General features: G+C 38.7%; 1 protein-coding gene across 2 annotated transcripts in view; it reads right to left on the minus strand.

Moving 5' to 3' along the window:
• Window positions 1-572: 572 nt before the first annotated feature.
• The window catches only part of BACH1 (BTB domain and CNC homolog 1), a 32,812-nt gene continuing 18,667 nt past the window's right edge, over window positions 573-14,717 (minus strand). For both annotated transcript variants that reach the window (XM_068180776.1, XM_068180775.1), the window contains exons 3-5: window positions 11,814-13,205; window positions 9,935-10,141; window positions 573-3,873 (exon numbers count right to left, since the gene is read on the minus strand). In XM_068180776.1, the coding sequence (XP_068036877.1) occupies window positions 3,412-3,873; window positions 9,935-10,141; window positions 11,814-13,205 (2,061 nt within the window). In that variant the 3' untranslated portion in view covers window positions 573-3,411. The remainder of the gene's footprint in view (window positions 3,874-9,934; window positions 10,142-11,813; window positions 13,206-14,717) is intronic.

The raw sequence follows: 14,717 nt of genomic DNA on the forward strand, positions 1-14,717 counted from the left end.
ACGAAAGCCTTAAATATTATTTCTCAAGTTAAGAAGATATACTAAACTTACTTATATCGCTATATTATTCTCACTCATTACTTATTTGTTAACTGTTTTTAGGGTTTTTATTTTAAATTCTGCCTATCTTGGCTCTGTCATTCATATGAAACAGCAGGTCTTCCACATGGCAAATTTAATCTTCAGTAAGTTGAGAAGAATATTAATGTATTTAAGAATATGCAATTAAAAAAGAAAATCAATAGAACAAAATACGCACTACTGAAGAAACATCATGAGTAATTTAGTAGATACCCAACTTTGGCACAATTACCTCCCTGGATTATTAGATTTCAGCTTTGTCTGAAGAATCCTAAACTACTGGTTTGGGCCTATTAAATTTATAAACTATACAGAGACTACTTTGCTACCATTTTCAGAACTGTTTGAGCAGTACTACATAAATGAATAATGCACTAGTAGAGACTTTCAGAGCAGAAAACTTACACAAAATAGAAAAGTCTTTGTAGAAAGGATAGTGGTTTTTATTGTAGACTTAGAAAATACTGAATTATGAAAAATACAAAATCAACTGTTGTAATTATCTGTTTATTTTACAATCTTTATGCCATCATACCCTTATGGCTTTAAGATAGTCTGTTCAAAGTATTTTAAAACATGCTTCAACAAAGTATTTTACAATTTCAAAACTGAGTATTTCTATACTGGAAGAGAAAAAATAAAGCCAAACTCCAAAAACATTTTCCTGAGAATTCTGTATCATAAAATTGTCATTCATTTGTAACATTTGCAAGTTGATGATATAGGCTTATAGAAGTCAACATGCAACTTGTAGGTCTATGGTATTAAATAAATATTTTAAAAATTATTTAGATGCAGCTGGTCAGGCAAAAAACTACCCTCAAACTTCATCAAGTTCATATCAGGTTTAAAAACATGATGTTACTTTTATCATAGGTCAATGACTGCTATGATTCCTGCCCTGGAATCCCTCCACAATCAGCTATATGGAATTCACGCTGTGGCTGATCCCCAGACTGCAGCAGTGGAGCACAATTCTTTAGGGATATTCCAGTCTCACACTTGGTCATCACTGATCTTGTTTTCCAACATCTACAGCCAAGTGTGTCAGGGCTTTGGGCCACTGGATAAGCTCCCAGCCAGCCATTCCCTACAAAGATGCTCCACCTCGTTATAATAAGGACTTACCCCAAGGAATTCTATTTCCAACTATGTGCACTATTAGGACAGTGTTTTGATGCCATTGTCCACGTCATTTCAGAATATCACCAGCTTTAAAAGTGATAGTATTTATGAACAGTAGAGGTTTGGGCCTTGAATTTTGTTTTTGATTGTTTCTTGTTGGTTTGCTTTTTAAATAAAATGGAGACATAAGAGCAAAATGCTTCCCAGGGTGGCAGTGTGGGAGGGAGACAGGATTAAATTAACCATGAATCTACAGAAACTGAAGAAAAAGCCCAGAGAGCTTCATAAAGTAATACATATACAGGATCATCATAACACAATGACAGTAATTTAAAAGCATTTCAATCCAATTATCATGATGTCTGCTGTGTAGTATTTATTTCTGAATTTCAATTACTGCAAGCATTATAATTTATATAAGCTATGCACCATTAGCACATTTTTTCCCTTAAAAAAGTAATGATATATGATGAAAATCCAAGGATTCACTAGAGATTTCAATCAACTTTCAGTCCCATAGGTGAGGTAGTGTAGTCATTTGTGTTACGTGCTGGTTATGAGAAATCCTGTTGAAATCTGTTAATTTTAAATTTTTGTTTTAAATAACTGGCTTACTGTCTTTATTAATGCTATGTTACCTGTGGATGGTGGGGAGAGGAAAAAAAAGAGCCTTGCCAATAACAAGTTTTGCCTTGCTGCAAGGTAAAACTGAAAAGCACTATTTACAAGGGCCTTTGCTTAGGTGCTGCCTACTGTACATGCACACAAAAACACAAAAAGCTCATACACATTCTGAGGTAGGAAATGAAGAATTCCACTGGCTTATACAAGATTCTTCATGTTTTGTAAACCAGCAAACCCAAAGTTTTCTGTGGTGAGGTTCAATACTTAGTTCTGGTGTGAGAATAGCATCTAAATAACAAAGCATCATTGGTATACAATCTGCATCCACTGCTATGTAAAAATCTAGAAAATGGGGATTATTTTCAGTAGCTGAATTTCTCCTTCACAAAGTAATATAGGAAATATCTCCAGCTCATTTCTTCAATAAACTTTTTATATATCTATGCTAATAGCACAGGCCATTGAAAATATACTACAGGTTTAGCCACAAAGTATCCTGAAGATTGATTCTGAAATAGAACTTTACTGGTCCCAGTGATCAGAGAACAAATAATTGTAACTTACTTTAGGCAGTTAGGCACTGAAAGAAAAAAATGTGGCGCCCGAATACCTTTAAAAAAAAGTCTGTCCTTAGACTTGCACAATACTCTGATTCTAACTTGCCACAAACAAGCAGCAAGCTTGAAGGTGCTAGGACAGGAAGACACAATACAGCAGTGAGTTTTAATAAACCTATGGGATTCAGATGCCAGAGGATCCAATGCACACTCAACCAAGAACTGCACAAGTTTCAGATGTCTGCCTTCCACAGTGTGTTGTTATTCCTCCCACTAAATTTAGAGAAGAGAGCAGTATATGGCAGCACCTCTGCTGCTCCAGTTCTTCTAATTCTGTACTAGAGCGACAAGACAAAAGCACTTATTCAATAAAAGCCTACTACTAATCAATTCTTCTACTACTAGTAGTAGCCTACTACTTTTAATTCAGTAAAAGTCTTCTCTGGGATGGGGAGGGGAACAGCAGGAAGCAAGGAGCTATACTAGAGTGCACTTTTCAAAATCTCCTCATCCTGTCATGTAACTTAGCCCATCTACAAAATGAACATTTACAGAGCTATATATGCTTCTTAAGGTTTGTCTACCAGGAAAAGAAGAAGTCTTAGAAGAATTCCAGGTATAGAAGTCATTGTGCATAAACAGCTGTCAGGAGGCTTTCCTTAAAATGCAGAGTGGCATTAAGTATTGTGGCATAAATGAGAATAGGCTGCTTTATACAGGAACAAAACTCCCTCACAAATAAGCACCTGTGCATGGAATTTGTACTTTATAACAGCTTTCCTGAACTCTCCTTGGCATCACCATACAGAAAAAGCTCCAAGACTGACACATAAAAATTACATTCTGGAACTACACAGAGCAAACCCAAAGCTTGCCAAGTAATAATGGTGACCACATAATTGTCAATATAGTTTCAAAAGATTAAACTTTTATCTTCTTTCTCACTTAGTAAGTTACTTTCCAATAATGCTCAATCCCACTTCTAGTTGCAATGTTGAGAAGCTGGCAATGAGATGGAAGAGATTCACTCATCTGTAGTGCATTTGTCGGTCATTTGCTGGCAGAAGTCTGTGATGCCACTGCTCTGTCCACATGGCTCCACGAGCGACGTTTGCTCCAATGTTCTGGCAGAAACTGGATGCAGTTCTTGTACTTGATTGTACGTGGCCTCGCGCACGCTTTTGACACACTGATAACAGGAACTCTGCTCAGCTGTAGGTGTGACACCTGAAAGACCATTTGCCGATTCTACAGATGCTGGTACCACAAGCTCACTATCAGATGGAGCTGTTTGTTCTCCTTTCGGGAACAAAAATGAGAGTGGACAATCTGAAGAAGAATATTTTGCAAGTATTTGTATTTGCTCTTGACTCAAGGCTGCTTCCTTACAGACCTGCTGGCAAAGTCCAGTCAGATTCTGCTTTGTCTCACCCAGAGTTGATAAAATGTGGTTTCTTTCCTTCAGCAAATTCTCCTTCTCATTTTGCTGCAAAAAGAAAAACCATATTTTAGTCTACATTTTAACATAAAAACTATGGTTAACCTCCTATCAAAGCTAAAACAAGACTTTAAATACTCTGATCTGTGGAAACAGAACTAATGTGGCATTAAGAAAGTAAGCAGCAACACAATCAAACACATATCAAAAGGCCAATCCTAACCTCTGGAGGCATCATCAGGTAAGGTATTTCCTGTGGTTTTTCAGATATGCAGCTTTGTCCAAACTCATGCTGGCAAAGGAGTAATTTGCAGTTATTGAACAAATGAAACATAGCTGCACGTACTGTAAATATTCCTGAAACACCAGTTCTACACGGTAACAAAAACCATTACCAACGAGCCAACAAAACATTAAGTAGTCTTCACAGAGATCTGTATCTTAAAATTGAAATGCTGAAAATCAAACATGACATTTTAATTATTGGTACGATTCCACTAGGTGCAAATTAACTTCCATTCTCAAGAAGTGCCAAATCCACTACAGGACAAACAATGGAGTTAAGTATAGTTCCTAAATTAGACAGAAAATTTAAGAAAGGTAAAGGAAAGAAGATGTGGTGAACAACTAACAACCTAGAGATAATGTAGCAGGACTGTCCAAGCACATGGCAACAAAGACGATGGCAACTCACTAATAACTATCATGTAGAAAAAAGTAGCCTGTATGAAATCAAGCTTTTATTTGGCTTCAATGTTGTGAATTTTTCTGAGGTTTCTGATAGAACTGGCTAAAGATGAAAAGATACTGATAACTGAGAAGTCTAATCATGGAAACAAGCAACATTGAAAAATGAGGAAATGGCAAAGGACAGGGCACAACCAAGACCATCATGATGAAGTTGAACAAAAAGGACAAAGAACCCAAATACAAACATGTAGCAACATATACATTTTTAATTCTCTAATTAAGTAATTAAAAGAAGATAGAGTTTTGAAGACACACAAGGCTTTAAATAGTTTTCAAGTTTTAATCATCGAGACTATGTGTTGTAGCTATTGTTACGTCAATTCACTCTTGGAAAGTTTTATTATTTTCACTCCTTCACATCCCCTTTTGAAGAGAAACCTCATACTGCAACCTCTACAACTTCTTTTCGAAAGAATTTATTAAGTTTAGGCAGCTTGGCAAGAGGAACACTTGTTGCCAGTTCTTTTTATCTAAAATTAGAATAAAGAGGACTTGGTGAATAAATTTCTATTTGTCAGCATACTGGGAGCAGCTGTTAATCATAAAATATGCCACACTGGAAAGGAGCCATCAGGGTCACAGAGTCCAACTCCTGGGCCTGCACAGGATACCTCAAGAGTCACACCCTGTGCCTGAGAACTTTGTCCAAATGCTTCTTGAGCTCTGTCAGGCTTGGTGCTGCGACCGCTGCCCTGGGGAGTCTGTTCCACTGTCTAACCACCCTATGGGGGGGAAGAGGCTTTTCCTAATATCCAACCTAAACCTTCCATGACTCAGCTTAATGCTGTTTCCTTGAGTCCTGTCACTGGTCACAAATAGATTGGCACCTGCCCCTCCTGAGGATGTTGAAGACCTCAATGAGGTCTCCCCTCAGTCTCCTTTTCTCCAGGTTGAACTGACTAAATGCCCACAGTCACCCCTTATAAGACTTCCGCCCTTCAGACCCTTCCCCATCCTCATGACTCTTCTTTGGGTGCTCTCCAATGGCTCAACGCCATTTTTTAAACCATGGTGCCCAAAACTGCACCCAGCACTCAAGGTGAGGCTGCCCCAGTGCAGAGCAGAGCGGGACAATACCCCCTCTTGCCTGGCTGGCAATGCTGTGCCTGATGCCCCCCAGGACATGGATGTCCCTCTTGGCTTCCAGGGCACTGCTGACTCATGTTCAACTGGCCATGGACCAGGAACCCCAGGTCCCTTTCTACAGCTGCTCTCCAGCCTCTCATTCCCCAGTCCATACACACAGCCAGGGTTGCCCTGTCCCAGAGCAGAATCTGGCACTTGCCCTCGTTGAACTTCACACGGTTGGTGATTGTCCAAGTCTCCCATTGGTCCAGATCTCTCTGCCCTTGAGGGAGTTGACAACTCCTCCCAGTTTAGTGTCAATGGCAAACTTACAGTGTGTTCCATTGAGTCCTGTGTCCAGATTGCTAATGAAGATGGTGAGGAGCACAGGGCTCAGGATGGAGCCCTGCAGAACCTCACCGGGGACCAGTGCCAACCTGATGTCACCCCAGTCACTGTCACCATTTGTTCCTGACCCATGACCCAGTTGCTCTCCCCCACATGATGCGTATCCAGCTGTGGGCTGGACATTTTGTTCAGAGGGATCCTGGGAGAGCCTGTCAAAAGCTTTGGTGAAGTCCAAGAGGATTACATCTACTGGCTTTCCTAGACCAGCTGGGTGGGTTACCCTGTCATACAAAGAAATCAGTTTTGACGAGCAGGACTTTCCCCTCATGGAGCTGTACTGGCTGTGACTGATGCCCGCATTGTCCTCCAGGTGTTTTTCAATACTGATCAGAATAATCTTTCCCATTCTGTTACGCAGATTACCTAATACCTTTTGGGTATGTAGAGACACTCAGCTGTGTAGTACGGACTGATGAAATTATCTGGACTGCTATTTAAAACAAACATGAACATTCAGAAATAGTTATTCCAGCATAAATTCCTAACCCCCCTTCCGAAGCTGTTGACAGGTTAATACATTTAAATATTATTGTTTTATTTTATCAGCATTATACTAATACTACAAAAAATGTCAGTTTTGAGGTCACAATAAACTGAGAGCTCTTTTGAATCTCCTGGTAAAGAATGTCCTTAGTTCACTCACCTCACCCTGTTCTAATATATATAATATAATCTCAATTACATTTTTCTTGGAGCACTGACACATCCTCTTACTCAGCTACAGAATCTTCAGCGAAGTAGTGCTTCTTGAGACCAGCTGTCCTCTACTCTGCTCTCCCTCGCAAGTACCCTATTTAAAAAGTTTCAAAGTGAAAAATCAAAGGATGGGTCAGGTAGGAAGGGACCACAGTGGGTCATCTGGTGTGACCCCCCTGCTCAAGCAGGGTCATCCAATTGTACAGGAGAAAGTACAAGGAATGTGAATATACACAGGGTCTCTGAAAGAGCTGTTTCTCACAAGTCAACATCTCCTAAAGTAGCCCTTGCGTATTCTCAAATACAGAACATTAGTGACCAACAAGAACACCCAGATTCACCTGAAAGGTCAATAAGCAAAGGCCATATGGGAAGGTAAAAAAATAACTTTATCAGTACAGAAGATCAAAAGACATGATCAAAGGTAACTCTCCCAGACAACAGATTCAGCACTGAACAGTATTTTTCTTCAATATAAGTGGAACTTAACATAAGACTTCCAATTCTACAGAATCACTTGGGAGGGGAGGTACCTCAGCAGGTCTGTAGCCTGACCTGCTGCTCAAAACAAAGTCAGAGATCAGGTAAGATCAGGCTGCTCAGGGCTTTGCTCAGTCATGCCATAAAACCCTCAAAGACAGCACATGCACAGTCTTTCAGGGTGAAATACTCCACTACCTGCCTGTCCCCACTGGAAGAAAAAATGTTCCTTATTTTCATATGAAATCCCCCTTGTAATTTAAGGCCATGTCTCTTGTTCTCTTGCTGTCAAGTACTCCTCCAGGAAGCTGAAGATCTTCCATTACCAAAAGCTGTGTAACTTCAAGGACTGCCCCACAGGTATGGGCAGGTAGCCATTAGGTCTCCCCACCCCTTTTCCAGGTAGAAGCCCCATTTTTTCAGCCTCTCACCACAGAAGTACTTCAGGCCTGGCCATCCCAGTGGCCTTCACCCAACCTTCCTCCTGTCTATCAATGTGCTCCTGGAACTGGGAGGGGTGAAAACCCAGCAAATGATTCAGTGTTACACGTGCCAAGATAGGCACTCCAACAATGGGCTGCACTTCTGTTATCACAGCCCAGGACACTGATGGCCTTTATTTTAGTCTGGACATGTTGCTGATCCATGCTCAGCCTGCTGTCTGCCCAGGCCCCAAGGTGCTTGTCAGCAAAGCAACTTGCCAGCTGTCAGTCTCCAGCCGCTAGTCAGGCAGGGGACATTCTGTTCCAAATATAGGACTTTTCCAAGAAACACACCACAAGCATCTTCTGAGAGAGAAAAAAACTGAAACAGCACCAAATAGAAACTAATACAAGACAACACGATGCGCATACTGAAAATCAGGAGGAGGAATTCCATGAAAAAGTATTTCCTAACTGGTAGCACAGAGTATTATCTACTTGTCAAGAGTTGTCATACTATAGCTATACCATTCTATTCTCTCCCAAAGCCACATTACAGATGATACCATGAGAAAATCGAAGTCTAAAAGGTCCGAGACACAACTGACCCAGAGAACAGTCACAAGGCAGGAGCCATCATGCATGAAGCAACCTGGATGTACCATCTATAGTCCTTCCACGACATCTCTTTTCTTCCACCTACCTGGAAATCATGCCTAGACTGATCTTGATGCTTCTGTATTTGTGTACAGCTTATACAAATTTGATGATCTGTGGCTGTCAGGCATGGTCAACATCTCCAAAAAGAGTCCTTTCAGGAATTTCTGAAGAAAATTATCAGCACAGTTGAAAAAAAAAAAACGCAACTGGAACATGTTTGTGCCTAGAGGATGATTCATATAACTCAGACCTCACCTTACACTTCTCAGGACTCAACACTTATTATCTAGGCCTTGCACAGTGTTACCTGTCAAACAGCAGACATTCAGTCTGTTCCAGCACAGGTCCACAGAAAGAAGGATATTATGCTATAATTATTAGTCTCAAACAACCACATGTCTAATCTTGCAGATCAACCTTTAATTCCCTGCCCAAGTATTGCAAAATATTGACAGAGTTACATAACAGAAATGACAACATAATGACAAAACCAGGCAAAAAGTTCTGAAATGTCAGAAATGCAACTTCTCTCTTCAGTAAGGATATTATTAGTACAATCACCTGATTACCCTCCCTCACAGAGCACCTTCTTCAATCTCCTCATTGCAGAAGTAGGAGTAGATGCAGTGAAAGATGATGATCACAAGAAAATAAGTTTCCAGTCTGTGGCACTTGGCTCTAATTTTACTTTCCTTTTCACTTTGAAGTCAAAAAAGATGCAACATGACTGCTATGTTCCAGCTGATACAGATACCAAATTCAGGTACACCAAGCCTAAAATGCTCCACGAAGAAGAATGAGAGTACACTAGTCCTAAACAACTGAACTATTTCGTGCACATGGTTATGACCAACTATGAAACTGAGATGAGAGTCAAAGACTTGTTTTTTCTGAAAAGCCACTCAATTATCTTCTTGCCATTGCTATTTTTACATAATCTTAACCTCAGATTACCTACATTTCTCTTAAGTTACATATTTATCTTTTTACTACCTTCTTAAGGAGGAGAAAATATATTAACAGATGGCTGCTGAGAAATCTGGATGCATCAATTCCTCAGCTACAATCTTGATGCAACTGCTAAAAAGGCAAGCAACTTCCCAAGTTCTTCTGTATCTTCTGCCTTTCTACAAGGGTCTCATTTTTAACATTCAAGACTCAGGAAACAGTTTGCCAGCCCATGCTGATATGTTCCAAGAACAGTACTTACACAACTAACAATTGCGTAACTGCAAACTTGATCATGAGCAATACTGTGAGCTGAAAAACAAAATCTCGAAGCAAGAAAGGGGAAGAGGGAAAAAGCAGTGTAGGATAACAGTCTGGGAATCATTCTGTACAATTAAATTCAAAGCTTATGGGTTTCAGAAACATTGTTCAACAACAATTATGTTGTGATGCATGTTTTATTTGAATAGAAACAAGTCCACAGAAGGAAAGATGCGTATACTTTAGAGCAAGGCTCAGAAAAATCTAGAACTGCTATCAAGGAGTTACACAAGACTGATAAAGTTTTTTATGCTTGAGTGGAAAAAGTAGTAAATCACCACACTCTCAAGCTGCTGCCGGATAGCCAGTCAAAATGTTTAGAAAAAGACATGACAACAGCAATGAATATTTATACATACCAGTTTTTCAATTTCAGATTCAAGATTTTGTATACAGTCTAGTTTTCTCTTGCGACATCGCTGCGCTGCAATTCTGTTTTTACTTCGTCTTCGGATATCATGAATACAGTCCAATTGTTCAGGAGTTAATTTATGCATTTTCAGAAATGACTGGAAGTCATTTCTGGAAAGTGAGATAATCCTTTGTGCATTAAACGGCAGTTTTACCTAGAATGTGAGATACAGTTGTAAATCCAAGGTGGAACTGATATACACAAACACCAACAACTCAAGTTTCCATTTTAAGCATTCTTTACCACACAACTCATCTTTATTCCTATATCTCAGAGACAAGAGCAAACTAACATAACCATCAGATGATGGGATAAAATCCAGGGGATTCAATTACAGGAGTTCAAGCACAGGTGCAATAGAGTATTTGCACATTTACACTAGAGCCTTACAAGCATATTCAGAGGAGGCGGAAAGCTACTTGTGTGTGCATCAAATACGCAGGTGAAACACTCTAAGATGAGTTACAGTTTGGTGAGGTACAAAACAGGTGTCAAGACTCACTAATATAGTTTAAAGTTTTCCCAAAGCTGCTATTAAGACTGCATCCTGCATACATTTTTATACCTATGCTTTTTTTTTTCTGCAGGAAAAGTTCATGTGAAACAGGCATTTCCTTAAAATACAGAAGTTACAATATTTGTCTTTTATTTCTTAGTGCTGGAGAAGACAGAGGACCAGGCTATTGCTACTACTGTATACCTGAGCTACAAAAGCATTTGAGATCACAAAGTGTTGATTAATACTGAAAAACATATTTACCTTTAGAAAATAATCACCATGTTTTTGAGTATACAACTAAGGACATTTTATTTTAATCCTTACATTTAAGTATAGTAAATAGGAGAATATGTTACATTGCTGTGGTCAAAGATCTGAATTTAGTTTAAAAAGAACACAGAGAAGTCTTTTCTCTGATTGGCCACTCCTGGTGACAAACAGGCAAAAAATAATAAAAAAAACTCCAGAGTACTGTCCTCAGCAACGATACCACCTTCTCTGTCACATAGAGGCAAGGAATGTAGTTAACCAATTCTAGCCTTTTGTTTAGCATTCCAGATTTTTTGTATTGATGGCAGGTTCCACTTATGTTCAGTCTCAGTAAGGCCCCTGCATCTTGAAAGACAAAAATCCTAGTGTTTTAAGAGCAACTGAATTTTGTAACATTGAATGATCCATCATGCAGAGTTACACTGCAATTCTATGATTCTAAGAACTGAAATGGAAATTGTTCCAGGTATATCACTAAGTGTTAGAGAAGGTGATATTATTAAACAGTCTTAAATACACAGCTACTGAAGCCAGCTTAAAAGCTTAATTTTCACTTCACATTAAATCTGAAGTATCATTTCTCTCCCACCTTCACCCCACAGCTCAGAATAAAATTAAGAAAACTGGTAAGTTTCTATTAAACAAATGTTCCAAGCTTCTATTAAACAAAGGTTCCATGAAGTTTAGAGATTTCTTAAACTCTAAACTGAAGCAGATAAAAGAAAAAAAAAATCTAAGAACGAACCTTCATGCCTGGATTTAAGGCTCACAACCTTTTCTGACAGTTGTTCCAGAAAAAATCTTAAAAGATCTACTAAGTAAGCATCTAATGCTTCAGTATCTGACCAAAAATACTTTCATACTTTTATTCCATCTCCCTGAATTAACAGTGACCCTCCATATAAAACTCTGAATGGTTATTTAAAGTTTCAGTTCCAGACTTTTAGAAACAAGCAGCCACAGAAAAAAACCCAAAACAACAAAACACAGAGAACTCAGATTTTTGAATATGGCCTTGAAAGACTGGGAACCAAAGGATACATCAGGATATTCTTACCTCACATTCTTGTTCTCTTGCTGAACACGATTCACTGTCTCCCTCAGTGTCAGTCTCCGAATCCTCTCCCAAACTTACCACATAGTTATAGGGACACTGTTCTTGTTGCTGTCCCTGAACATAATCTCCACTGTTTATTTCAGAGCTGTTGGAACATCCTTCAGTGCTAAGGTTGCTTATAAAGGGGCAGTTGACGGAATTCAGTGTTGTAAAAGTTCGCTGAGAGCAAGGTTCAGGGCTTTCACTGATCCTGATCCCCAGCCATGGACACTCTGATTTTTTCCCCGAATATGCAGGCTCCAAGTACTCTTTAGAAACTGCAGGTGGTAAATGTATTTGACAGGCATCTGTGCTGTGAATATCACTCCAGAACCCCTGTGCTAGCTGTTCTGCTATCTCTCTCTCCACACTGCTTCGATCTCCAGCTGAGGTGATGTTAGCGGCTTCCCTAATGCACAAATCCACCTTTGAAGATGGGTTACCTTGACTTTCAGTTTTGTCATTTCCAGCTTCAGTACTCAACACAGTTTTTTCAGCTAAGACTGTGTTGTTTTGCATACTACTGAAATTCAAGTTACCATATTGCTCACAACTATGTAAAATAGACACAGCATTGAGTCCATGAGGTGTAGCAGAGTTCTGGGGGAAAACAGCAAGATCCATTTTCTCCACAGGACATGACACATTCCGAGTTACAGAATCTCTCTTTGATTCTTCTTTTTTCTGAATGCCTTCTTCCCCTTCTTCCATTTCTACCTGAGTCTCTTCACAGTTTGAGATCACCTGCATAGGCACGCACTCCTGAGCTTTTTGTATGCCATCATTATCAGGTATTTCCTTCTCAAGAGAAGTTGCAAATGGTGGTACCTGAACGTCTTTAGTACTGGAATTGGAATCTGAATTATTAATTTTGTCATTTCCAAAAGCTTTCTGGAATTTTCTATACTTTGGGCATTGGGAAGATAAGCTGGAAGCACTCCCCCTTTCTAAATGTACAGGATCACAGTTTTGATTGGCATTATTTTGGAGAACAGGCAATGATTTAGCATTCTCTTCATCTTTACAGGGCTTTGTGTCAGGAATTTGACTATATTCCTTTTCTAGAAGTGCTTCGACTTCATAATTTATTTCTAGGTCTCCATCGTCCACATTGCCAGTTTTAGGGTTTGCTTTCTGACAATGCTGTGTGCAACACTTCTTCCTAGGACATTCCTGCTGATCCAATTTAAAGTCCAAAAATCTGAATTTGAGAAACTGAAAGCAGGACTCTTCAATGTTGCGTACACCCAAAAATTCTGCACATTTGCAAACTTCAGACACATTGTCTTTATTTAAAACAAGTTTTGCCGTATATGCAAACTGAAGCAAAGGACTAAATCCTTTAAGTGTTACCTATTACAAGAACAAGTGAAAAAAACATTAGTATGGTCAATTTGGGTTTAAGCAGAGAAACACACAAATTCACCTGTCTTGCCAGCAGGACAGAGCACAGGACAAAAGCAGCAGACTTATTCTGTTGTGAAAACCCAGTCAAACTCATTCTGAAACAATTCTTCTGATACAATTTTATCATGCACATTTTTTGACAGTTTTCTTTACTATGATCTGTCTCTTAATAAAACGTTCTGGCAATGCAGTACTAAAAGTGGAAAATATTGCTGTATGCTGAAAATCAGTAACTAGATTCCAACCTCACAAAGATATATTTCAAAGCAAGTTGTATACTAATTATTCTACAGTTTGCTGCTGGTATTTAATTGTAGTTTTTGAAGAGCAATTACTGTCAATCAGTTAGTCTTATGCACCATTGATGCAAAAAAAGTTTGAAGAAATGGAGTTTGACCACATGATTATTTATTACTACAGCCACCTACTCCTTTCTTCCTCACATAGATTTGAAGAAAGGCACTCAAAAACTGCACACCGAACAGATTTGCAGCTTAAAGCCCCTTTAGAGCAAGTGATAATAATTGAACATTTATGTCTTCACAACAGTTGCCTATCAAGGAACCCAGAGATAAACAAAAACTGTATCATTAGAAACTGTGCAGGATCTTCTACGCATGAAAAAATGTCTAAGGAATCAAGTAGAAAGCAACAAACAGATTACCAACTACATGACACTTCCTTTAGCCTTTTCTCTACAAATGAAGAATAAAGCAGTATGTCCACTATTCATACTCGAACTCAAGTCCATACTCTGCTCCCTGCCTTTACTGAAATGACCAGTATTTTATGCTAAATAAAGCACTATATCAATGCATTAACTACACTGAATCCTTCTGCCAGCAAAAATAATGAATTATTCATGCAATTCAATTTAAGAATCAGTTGAGGGTTTGTTTACTTTGTTTTTTTTAGTAGCTGTTTGGTATGTTCTTTTTAAAGAACACAACACATGAAGGGAAGTTGATGAGATCTGCAAAGAGCCCAGTCCTTTAAAACTGTCTGTAAACTCTTATGACCTTCCTAAAGAATTCTTAAAATACCATTTGAAATATGCTCTGGAGATTACACCACCACATTAATTCATCCTTTATAATGTGGGGAAGTAGAATGTAAAAGACAGTTTATCCATAAGCTGTCAACATCTCTTCCGACTTAGTGTAGTTAACAAAACATTAAAGTGGCTTTACAATTAAGTAGCATTCATAAATGAAACTGAAATTCATATATGAAAATGAAAGAAAAAAAACAATGGTATTTTAAGATTGTACCTTCTTTCTGTTTAAAGGAGAAACACCGCAAAAACTGCAATGATCAAGAGGGGAAAAACACTATTCCTTTCACTTTCTCTTACATATTTCTAGCTAGCTATACTCAAACAAGAAAAAAATCGTAGAAAGACTCTTAGTGTGACTGACCTAGAAAAGCAACTCTTGCAGTAGTCATTTATTTAATTTT

Source organism: Anomalospiza imberbis, chromosome 2 (assembly GCF_031753505.1).
Source record: "Anomalospiza imberbis isolate Cuckoo-Finch-1a 21T00152 chromosome 2, ASM3175350v1, whole genome shotgun sequence".
Lineage (NCBI taxonomy): Eukaryota > Metazoa > Chordata > Aves > Passeriformes > Viduidae > Anomalospiza > Anomalospiza imberbis.